The sequence below is a fragment of the Bidens hawaiensis genome, unplaced genomic scaffold (genome assembly GCF_021521415.1).
Source record: "Bidens hawaiensis isolate Kalapana, Puna unplaced genomic scaffold, B.hawaiensis_p1.1 tig00010738_1, whole genome shotgun sequence".
Taxonomy (NCBI): domain Eukaryota; kingdom Viridiplantae; phylum Streptophyta; class Magnoliopsida; order Asterales; family Asteraceae; genus Bidens; species Bidens hawaiensis.
In genome coordinates this window covers 231,072-242,733 of record NW_027491823.1, presented here as the reverse complement: position 1 = coordinate 242,733, position 11,662 = coordinate 231,072, and the positions used below count along the sequence as shown (strand labels likewise).

The following is an 11,662-nucleotide window of genomic DNA, read 5'->3' as shown; positions in this document are numbered from 1 at the left end:
TTGGTTCGGTTTGCCTAAAACCGGTCCCAAACCGCTTTTTTTGTACACCTCTATAATGCCGGGTACAATCGGGTCCGGTTTGGGTTCTGGTTTTTTTTCACCTCTAGCCTAGCCCACCCACATAATAACACGGGCCCATCTCGAATGCCCTCTAAAACTGAAGCCCATTAAGCAAAACCGGATCTTCACCTAATTACTATTCTTATTACCCACTGAACCCTAATTTCTAGCCGGAGCTCAATTATCAACACCGGAACTCATTCTTTCCAGCAGCATTAGCAATGGTGGGACTATCCGTCGGAGAAAAGCTTATTATACAAGGCGGAATTGCTCAAGACCTCCGTACTGACGGCCGTAAACGATTAACTTACCGCCCTATATTCGTCCAAACCGGCGTCATTGCTCAAGTAAACTTAATCCTCATGTTTTATACAATTATTATTAATTATTAGTTATCTGATGAAAAATTAAATGCAGGCTAATGGTTCAGCAAGAGTTAAGATTGGTAAAACTGAAGTTATTGCTAGTGTTAAGGTGATATTGGGACTGATTTTGTTTTTTTCAATTTGTATTATTATTTATATTTATATCCATATAATTTGCATATATGTTGTGTTGCTTGATTGCAGGCTGAGTTAGGCAGACCGAGTTCTTCAGCACCTGATAAAGGCAAAGTTTCTATATTTGTTGATTGTAGTCCAACAGCAGCACCACAATTTGAGGTTTTTAATTTTATATCTTTTTAGTTATTTATATATTTATTTCAAATTTAGTGAAAATAGAGGTGTGTTGGGTTGGCGGATTGTATAGGTGAATCCGAACACGGCCCATGTATTTAGTGTAGTTTAAGCAATAAACTCTAAGCTAGAGACTTTTAGTTCGTGTCGTGTCGTGTCGCGTCTCGGATGTTTGATGTTTTCTGCGATTGAGTATTATCTGGCAGTTTAATAATTGTTTAAACAACGAATGGTTCCGGCTCAAATGATCTTTTTTCTTGTAACTAATGTGTTTTTTATTTGTTTTGTTTGTTTTTTTAATAATAATAATATTTTGCGTGATTTGTTTATATAGGGGAGAGGTGGTGAAGAACTATCGATGGAACTATCTGCAGCCCTAAGACAATGTTTATTGGGAGGTAAAAGTGGGGCAGGTATGCAATTTCACAAAAGGACATTTATCTGTGCATATCGAACAGTTTTCATATTATAAGTTTATAACAATGTTGTGACCACATTAATGGCAGGAGCTGGAATTAATCTTTCATCTTTGTCAATTGTGGATGGAAAAGTTTGTTGGGATTTATATATTGATGGTCTTGTGATCAGTATGGATGGAAATGTGCTTGATGCTTTAGGTGCTGCCATTAAGGTATGTTTGTTATTTGTTTTTTTTCTTTTTTCGTTTAATAAATGTTAAATTTTCAGTTGTTTTTGAATTAGCCATCATTCGGGACTAATTATGTATCGTTAGAGATCAAATGATCATGCTAGGAGTATCTTCAAGGAAACTAATTTTGATTATCTTATTGTTTAGGGACTTATTGTTAAGAGTCGCACACACTAAGGGTGTAACTTATGAGAGCCCGGCTCATTTTGAGCTCTATTTTAAGAACTCGAGCTCGGTTCGTTTTTTATTTGTTAGCCATATCATATAAACTTATGGTTATTATTTATATATATTTTTTTTATATTACATGATATATATTTTGTTATTTTTCTCGTACTTTTATATATAATGCTTATTATATTAATGTGTTAATTAAAATTTATGTAAATAATAAGCTTATATAGGCTTACAAGCCAGCTTGACCTCGGCTAGTGAGTAATTTTTGAATCTCGAGCTTGAATTGTTTTTTATTTATTAACTAATTTATACAAGTTAATGATTATTATTTATACATAATCTAATTGTAATTTTATATATAGCATGATATATATTATTTGGTTATTTTTATCATAAATTTATATTTATTAATAATTATTAAATGTAATAAATAATAAGCCCGTTTAGGCTCATGAGCTAGCTCGATAACCCAAGTTTAGCGTCAGGCTTGTTTATTAAACAAGCTTATTTAGTGTTGGTTATCTGATTCTTATTATCATTATATATCAGGCTGCTTCAAGCAACACAGGTATTCCAAAAGTAAACGTTGCATCAGCCGCCACATCAAATGAACAACCCGAGGTTGATGTTAGTGATGAAGAGTGTCTACAGTTTGACACCACAGCGGTCCCGGTTATCGTTACTTTAACTAAGGTGTGACATTATTTCAAAACTTTAAAACAAATTGTCTTTTTTGTTTAATTTAGTGGTTTTTGTTTATGTTTTTATTTAGGTTGGAAGGCACTATATTGTAGATGCAACTTCAGAAGAAGAATCACAAATGAACTCTGCTGTTTCAGTTTCTGTCAACAGGCAAGGATTGATATGTGGGTTGACCAAAAGAGGGGGTGCGGGTTTAGACCCGAGTGTGATTCTTGATATGATATCGGTGGCTAGACATGTAAGTGAACAGTTGATGAACAAACTGGATTCGGAGATTGCTGCGGCTGAGGCTATGGAAGAAGATTTATGATTATATTGTTGTAGTAGTAGATGATTCACATGGATGTAAAGAGTTTATGTTGTGTTTTCTTTAATTCGACATGTAACATTCCAAATTGGTAGTTTGATGAAATAACATTTTGATGCTATGTTGGGTCAAAACGGTTTGATTGAAAACAAGTCGGGTCTACAAAGTTACAAACACGGCGTCACGCTTGTTCTATTTCTTTACCATCGGGATTATAATCACAAATTACGCGTTTAACATTTTCAAAACGTTTGAGCGTGAGACGCCCCTCATTCACCTCTCTTAACAAACTCATAACTAACCGATCTTTCCACCCTTGCGAAAACCCTTCACACAACTCACTCCATATAAACGAATCAGGACCAACAGGCCTCTCTAACATCTCTTTAAAAACACCAAACGCGCCATCAAAGTCATCATTCTTCAAGAAAGATGTCACCATCATCTTTACCGTTTCAACATTCGGACGACAACCACTCTTTATCATGCTTTTGTACAACTCAAAAGCACGATCCGGGTTCTTTCGAACACATTGTCCTCTAATAAGAGCAGCAAAAGTTGAAGCATTCGGTCTTAGTTTCTTTTTATCAAGTTCTTGAACCAAATAAGCAGCCTTTCTAGTCTTCCCTATATTACATAGTCCCAACAACAACGCGTTATACGTCAAGATATCGGCTTTAATCCCATTTCTCAACATTTCTTCAAATATCTGAGTACCCTTTTCGACTTTACCAAATTTGCAATACCCACTTATCAGCGTGTTATAAGTTACCGCATTAGGAGCCACATTCATAACAGACATTTCACCGAACACCTTATACGCATCATGCATCTTCCCTTCGATACAACACCCATGGATTAGCGTATTATAAGTGATAACATTCGGGCTAATCCCGTTCTTCTCCATTGCAACTTTCAACTTAATCGCAGTAGTCAGAAGGTTTTCGTTAACGTAAGCTGCAATCAACGTATTGTACGACGCAACATTATGACTAAAACCCATATCCAGCATTTCATCAAACACTTGGCGTGCATTCTCTAACTTCCCCAACTGACAATAACCATTGATCAACATATTAACCGTAAACACATTCACCGTCATCCTCAACCACCTCATTTCCTTATAAAACGACACCGCAATCCCCGCTCGGTTCATACCAAGCAACGAACTCATATACAAATTACACGATTCAACCGTCGGCAAAAACCCGTACTCCTTCATTCGACAAAACGCATCGGTCGCATTCCGAAACTGTTTCATCTGAGCATAAGTTTTAAACAGTGCATCAAACACACGAGGGGTGGAGTCACACATCCTGTAAGAGTTAATAATCGAATCGAAAAGCTTCGAATGGACCGACACATTGCAAGAACTAATAATTTTTATCAAAACTGATTCTGCAGACACAAATTTACGATTTTTCGTGAGTATGTGAACGATAATGGAATTGGCTTCGAGGGTTAGTAGATTAGGGTTATTAAGTTCAACCCATTTGAAGAATTTGAGTGAAATTGAGTAATTGGGCTGGAGTTTGAGTAAAATGTGGTTTATTTTGAATGGGTTTAATTTGGGTAATAGTTTGTGGAGTTTAGACCAATCGGAGTGGAGAAGATGACTGTGAGCTACGTTGACGTAATCGAGATCTTGGCCTGTGGGTTCTTGGAGTGTTCTGTGTGGGATTGGAATTGGGGTCCATTTGTTTGTTGTTCTGAAAACAGGGGAATTAGGGTTCTTCGTGGCTGAATTGAACAGAGTTGAAATTGTACGAATTTGCAACAGGTTCATGACGCAGAGTGTAAGCAACTGTGTACTTTGGTACCAACTGAAGCAGTAGCAGACTAGCATAAAGTGGTGACTATTTAGCAGGTTTTTATAGTTTTGGGGTCCATTCGCCCACTGACACGTCGTTTTGTTAATTCATCGTCCATTTCTTCCCTTTGTTGCCTGGGGTGTTCACAAAAAAAGTCGCCCCATTTTGTCTTGTTTGTCGCCCCACTACGAACACCCTTATATGAAGGAAGCATTTGTCATGTTTGAAATACTGGATTTGTATGATTATACGAACTCTGTTACAATTTTCATATAATTTGTGATACTCGTTATTGAAACTTTTGGTCTTTTTCCATTAAAGATTTTGGGGTACCATCAAATAATTAATTTGATAATGATCTCGCGATTTGAAAGTTTTCAAGAAAAACTTAAAATCAAAAGCAAAACAGGGATGTCATCTTGCTTCTCCATCTCAATATGTTATTAGAAACGACATTATGCTTTTTTCTTAGTTTTGTGGCTTTCTATAATTTGAAAGAGTTAAATCGTTGTTCTCCCATTCCGCTTTATACCAAACAATGGGAATGATGTTCTTGTCAGTCAAACTAAGATTGAGTAGAAACACCGAATATATAACCAACTAAGATTTTTTTTAAAAAAAAGAGAAAGAAAAAAAAGAAACCGTACCAAAATACCAATCCAATTGATAAATCGATTGCTTGGCTATAATTTTTTGGTAATTTTTTCTATACCCCGATTATAGTTAAATGCGTTTAAATAATAAAACTAACCAGACAAACTAACATTAATTTGTCATGTCTTGGAAAATATTTATTTATATCAATCAATCAATCAATCATACCCAGTAAAATCCCACCGACAGCAGAGCTATAGGTAGGGTCTGGGGAGGGTGGGATGTAGGCACACCGTACCTCTATCCAAAGGAATAAAGAGGTGGCTTCCAGAGAGACCCTCGGCTCTAAGAACATGTGTATGAAAAAAAAAAAAAAAAAAAAGTTTAACAGTTATATAAAAAAAAACTACTACTAATTATAATAATATTAATAATAAGGTCGCAGTTTAACCGCAATATAAAAGCTAATAATAATAATAATAAAATATGTAAGGGAAATACCATTATGGTAAGTGACCTAAATAAGTTAAGTCTAAGCCCTAAGGTATTCAATTCTCTCTAGGAATCCTTAGCTTTAATCCTACTTCTCCACGAATTCCTATCCTCAACCATGTCCTCGGAGAGATTTAGGTCTATCAAATCATGCCTAATCCTCTCATCCCAAGTCAATTTCGGTTGTCCTCTACCCCTCCTCCCCTCTATAGTAATGCTTTCTACGGATCTAACAGGATTCGTCGTCTGTCTTCTCTTTACATGTCCAAACCATCTCAATCTCCACTCTCTTATCTTGTCTGCTATGTTCGCCACCCCTACTCTCTCGCGAAGCACAACGTTTCTTATTCTGTCTAGCCTTGTGTGCCCACACATCCAACGTAGCATTCTCATTTCTGCTACCTCCATCTTCCGCACTTGTGCCTTCTTGATGGCCCAACAATCTGTTCCATATAGCATTGCAGGTCTAACTGCCACCCTATAGAATTTTCCCTTCAGATTAGTCGGGAAACTCTTGTCGCACAATATACCTGTGGCTGCTTTCCATCTACACCATCCTACCTGAACTCGGTGGGTCACATCACTGTCTAATTCCCCATCGCTCTGTACAAATGATCCTAAATACTTGAACTTCGTTACCTACGGGACCACCTGCCCTTCAATTGTGATGTGTGCGTCTTCACTGTCGTTTATCTCACCAAAATCACAGTGTAGGTACTCCGTCTTAGATCGGCTAATCTTTAAACCTTTTGTCTCTAAGGTTGTTCGCCACTCCTCAAGCCTCATGTTTAGATCTTGTTTTTTCTCAGCAATTAACACAATATCGTCTGCGAACATCATGCACCACGGGAGAGTCCCCTGAATCGACTTTGACAACTCATCCAAGACTACTGCAAAAAGAAACGGGCTCAACGCTGACCCCTGGTGAAGACCTACCTCTACAGGAAAGAAATCAGTATCCCCCACTGGCGCACGGACACTTGTTTCACTCCTGGTATACATATCCATAATTATCTCTATGTATTTCCTGGGCACTCTTCTACCCTCCAAGCACTCCCAGAGCACCTGTCGTGGCACACTGTCGTAGGCCTTTTCTAGGTCAATAAACACCATATGTAGATCACGCTTCTTCTCCCTATACTTTTCCATTAATCTTCTTATAAGGTGTATTGCCTCTGTGGTGGAACGCCCCGGCATGAAGCCAAATTGGTTGACCGTAACCTGAGTTTCTCGTCTAAGTCTAACCTCAATCACTCTTTCCCATAGCTTCATAGTATGACTTAGTAGTTTGATTCCTCGGTAGTTATGTCACACCCGGCCCTGAGCGGCGGAAACAGCCGGGCGCGCACGAGTGGGGATTGATAATTAAGCACGGGCCATTGCAAAACATTCAAAGATTTTTATTGCGCATGAGAAGTTTATTACAAACACATTACATTGTTCAAAGATTACAAAAAGAAACATCCAAGTATAAAACTGAAGATTTCCTCGCCATATCCCCTTGCGCGGCGGGTAACCGTGCGCATCGAGGGGATAAAACCAAAATCTTCCAAAAAGCTTGTTTTAGATGTTCAGCGTGTGGTGCTCTAAGTGTGACTCCATGCGCTACCTAGTTATCTCCTGAAAGACACGTAAAAACATTTGAATCAGTATAAACTGAGTGAGTTCACAAGTTTTAGTAACTTGATAAAATCATTCTGAAACATTTCTGGCAACATCATTAACATCTGCTTGGTAAAATCGTATTAACACATAATTCTGACAATATTCTGATAAAAATCGTTCCGCGGGTTACGCGTGAACAAATTCTGGATACGGTGCTCGTCTATGTAAGAGGCGCAGCCACTACGAGCTAAAATAACGTAAAACCGTCCCGCGAGTTACGCGCAGACGTTTCTGGAAAACTATGCTCGTCTATGCAAAGAGGCATTGCCCCTACGAGCTAAGGATACTGTCCCGCGGGTTACGCGCGAACAATTCTGAGAAACTGTGCTCGTCCATGCAAAGAGGCATTGCCCCTACGAGCTAAGGATACCGTCCCGCGGGTTACGCGCAGACGTTGTGCCGGAAAACAAGGCGCTCGTCCATGCAAAGAGGCGCGACCCCTACGAGCGGGCTCAACCCCATAGTACTGCCCCATGCCAGGCACTCGTCCATGCAAAGAGGTGCGACCCCTACGAGTGGGCGGATCAAACCAGCAGTCCCTACCCTTAGAGTTCCAATGGTAAAGTGATCACTTACTCGAGTTCTAGCGCACATACATTGAAAACCTTAGATAACCGTTTGCATTGCTCATCATGAAACATAACTTAAAACACATAATCGCTTGCATAGCTTGTAAGTATACCATGATAAAACATTATTTAAGTACGTGTCCCTCGCCCCGAAAGCAATTTAAAAAAACAGTGAAAACAGTGAAAATAGGGGCTGTGAGACTCACCTGAGGTTCTTGTTAAGGGATTAATCGAGATTCGGGTTTTCTTGGTGTTGGCCTCGGAATCGAAGGTCTAGAATACGATTAAATAACAAGTATATATATTAAGATCAAGAAATAGGAGAATATAAGGGTTGGATAGTAGGTCTCAAGGTTATATTCTCGGCTTACCTAGTAACAGGATCGGAGCTGGAAACAACGGATGCTTGGGAAAGGATTAGTGCAAGTTTGTAGTTCTTTGAAGTGTGTTTTGGGTGATAATTTAGGCTACAAATTTATAGGCAAACTCAAGGGAACACAATCCCTTGCTTTAGGGGATTAAAATCTTTTCATATCTAAATGTAATGATGATAAAGTATGGAAGTTATTATTATTTACTTAAGAGTGGAGTGGTGGATAAAAGATTTTGATTTGATTTGGACAGAACATGCAGGTCTGGGGTTGGTGAGAATAGGGTGGCTGACAGTTGACTTTTCATGTTACAGTGTGCTTTTTCAGGTACTTTTGTCAGTGTACAGTAAAAAGTGGAAAATCTCTGAAACACGCTACTGTTTCCTTTCGGGCGGGAGTAATCTCCTTAACTGGAGAATAGACCAAGTGTTCTGCGCGTATAACTTGGTGCGCATAGCTTTCTGCGTATAGGACATGTCTTTGCTGCGGGTAGGTGCGTAACCTTCTCGCAGTTAGGGACATTTGAGTTTCATTTGTAGATTCTCCAGGTGGTCTTGGTATTTCAACATAGTGATCAGTCATGTTGAAGTCAATTCCATCTTGGAGCTTCAGACAAACTAGCTCTCAACGTTCCCGCCATGCGGGTAGGTTAGTTCCCTTCCGCACGCGCATAAACGATGTAGGATGCACCCGCCTTAGCATCATGCGGGATGGTCAACCCATAGACAACATAATGTTTAAGTTACATGAAAACATAAAGCCAAATCATTCACGCATGGCGCATATAACATATGCTCACGCTGGTTCTTAACATGGTGCGCTCGCGCAGGTTGCACATAACTGCACGCGCTGACTAACATGGCGCGCTCGCGCAGGGCGCACATAACAAATGTACGCGCTTAATATTTACAATAACCTAATTATTAGGTTGATTACTTAGCTTATGGGTTTGGGAAATTACCGGTTGTCACATTCTCCCCTCGTTAAACGAATTTCGTCCCGAAATTTAGGAGACGTTGCTGGCAGAAGCCATGTTCTGAAAGAGGTGTGGGTATTTTGTGCGCATCTGGTCTTCTCTTTCCCAAGTGAATTCAGGCCCACGCCTCGAGTTCCATTGAACCTTTACTAACTTGATTTTGCTTCTGCGTAACTTTTGTTCTTTCCAATCGGTTACTGCTATGGGTTCTTCTACGAAGTGCAGCTGTTTGTCAATATGTATTTCTTCCAACGGTAAAATCAACGTTTCGTCAGATAAACACTTCTTGAGGTTGGATACATGAAACGTATCATGAACTCCACGGAGTTCGGCGGGTAGACGGAGTTTATAAGCAACTGGACCGATCCTCTCCAGGATCTCAAATGGTCCAATGTAGCGCGGATTTAGCTTTCCTCGCTTACCGAAACGGGGGACTCCCTTCCATGGAGAGACTTTCAAAAGTACTTTATCCCCTACTTGAAACTCCAACGGTTTCCTTCTCATATTAGCATAACTTTTCTGTCTGTCGCGTGCTGCCTTAAGGCGATCCCTTATCTGAAAAATCTTGTCTGTTGTTTCTTGGATCACTTCTGGACCAGTCATTTGCTTGTCGCCCACTTCAGCCCAACACAGTGGGGATCTACACTTGCGCCCATATAACGCTTCAAACGGCGCTGCCTTGAGGCTTGTGTGATAACTGTTATTGTAAGAAAATTCAACCAACGGAAGGTGGGTATCCCAACTACCTTCAAAATCGATCGCGCACGCGCGCAGCATATCTTCCAATGTCTGGATCGTTCGTTCGCTTTGTCCATCCGTTTGGGGGTGATAAGCCGTACTCATGTCCAGTCGAGTACCTAACCCCTCTTGTAATGATCTCCAAAACCTTGAGGTGAACCGACTATCTCTATCAGAAATGATGGACACTGGGACTCCATGTTTTGAAACTACTTCTCGAATATATAGTCGGGCTAACTTTTCCATTTTATCAGTTTCTTTAATCGGCAGGAAGTGCGCTGACTTAGTTAGCCGATCTACAATAACCCATATCGTGTCGTAACCCCCAGGTGTCCTTGGTAGTTTGGTGATGAAATCCATGGAGATTTGTTCCCACTTCCACATGGGAATTTCTGGCTGTTGAAGTAACCCCGACGGCTTCTGGTATTCAGCCTTTACCTTTGAACACGTCAGGCACTTACTGACATGTGTCGCGATGGCGCCTTTAAGATTGGGCCACCAATACAACATTTTAACATCTTGGTACATCTTGTCTGCGCCAGGATGTACGGAATACCGCGTCTTGTGAGCTTCGTTTAATATCTGCTCGCGCAGTCCTCCCTTGAGAGGGACCCATATGCGGTTGGCAAAATATCGAGTGTTCCCTTTAAGTTCCAAATTCTTAATCATACCCCCAAGGGATTCAGCTTTAACAAACTCTGGTTTCAAGGCTTCTTGCTGAGCGTCTCGGATGCGCGTAGAGAGCTCTGCGTGAATTGTTAGCTTTAGGGCCTTGACCCGTAGTGTTTTTATTCGCTCCTTTCTGCTTAGCGCGTCTGCTACCACATTCGCTTTCCCCGGATGATACTTGATCTCGCAATCATAATCATTCAACAATTCAACCCATCTTCGTTGCCTCATGTTTAAATCCTTCTGATTGAATATATGTTGGAGGCTCTTATGATCCGTAAAGATTACACATTTCGTACCGTAGAGGTAATGGCGCCAAATCTTTAGCGCGAAGACAACCGCTCCAAGTTCTAAATCATGCGTTGTGTAATTCTTTTCATTGGTCTTGAGTTGGCGCGAGGCATACGCTATAACTTTGTCTCGCTGCATAAGGACACATCCGAGTCCCTGGTGTGAAGCGTCGCAGTAAACGACGATGTCATCCGTCCCCTCTGGTAAAGATAAAATTGGCGCACTACATAACTTCTGTTTCAACATTTGAAATGCCGCTTCCTGATTCTCGCCCCAAATAAACGCCTTGTCTTTCTGAGTTAGCGCGGTCAGAGGTAGAGCTAACTTGGAGAAGTTCTCAATGAAGCGTCGATAGTAGCCAGCTAGTCCAAGGAATTGCCTCACCTCAGTTGGGGTTTTTGGCGCTTCCCAGTTTTCGATGGCTTTAACCTTAGAAGGATCGACGTGTATTCCTTTCTCGTTTACAACGTGACCGAGAAAGTGAACCTCTCTAAGCCAAAACTCACATTTAGAAAACTTTGCATACAACCTTTCTTTCCTTAACAATTCCAAAATCAACCTCAAGTGTTGCTCATGCTCGGCCTTGGTTCGAGAGTAAATTAGAATATCATCTATAAACACAATCACAAACTTGTCCAAGTATGGTTTGCACACACGGTTCATCAGATCCATGAATATAGCCGGCGCATTAGTTAGCCCGAAAGGCATCACTAAGAACTCATAATGGCCATATCTGGTTCGGAAGGCTGTCTTTGGCGCGTCTTCCTCATGGACCCTAAGTTGGTGGTATCCTGACCGTAGATCTATCTTCGAATAATAACTGGATCCCTGCAACTGGTCAAATAAGTCGTCAATCCTCGGTAAGGGGTACCGATTTTTGACTGTCAGCTTATTCAGCTCCCTGTAGTCAATAC

General features: G+C 40.4%; 2 protein-coding genes across 2 annotated transcripts; one reads left to right on the top strand and one right to left on the bottom strand.

Annotated features, from left to right (window-relative positions):
* The first annotated feature begins 213 nt into the window (after positions 1 to 213).
* On the top strand, positions 214 to 2,690 carry LOC143536139 (uncharacterized). The gene is made up of 7 exons (XM_077030197.1): positions 214 to 407; positions 478 to 534; positions 630 to 722; positions 1,072 to 1,150; positions 1,244 to 1,368; positions 2,113 to 2,256; positions 2,336 to 2,690. Exons 1-7 carry the CDS (start codon positions 282 to 284, stop codon positions 2,573 to 2,575), a joined length of 864 nt encoding a protein of 287 aa, XP_076886312.1. The 5' UTR covers positions 214 to 281; the 3' UTR covers positions 2,576 to 2,690.
* Positions 2,620 to 4,451, bottom strand: LOC143536137 (uncharacterized). Its single transcript, XM_077030195.1, has one exon. The coding sequence runs from the start codon at positions 4,416 to 4,418 to the stop codon at positions 2,754 to 2,756; it is 1,665 nt and encodes a 554-aa protein (XP_076886310.1). The 5' UTR covers positions 4,419 to 4,451; the 3' UTR covers positions 2,620 to 2,753.
* Positions 4,452 to 11,662: the final 7,211 nt, after the last annotated feature.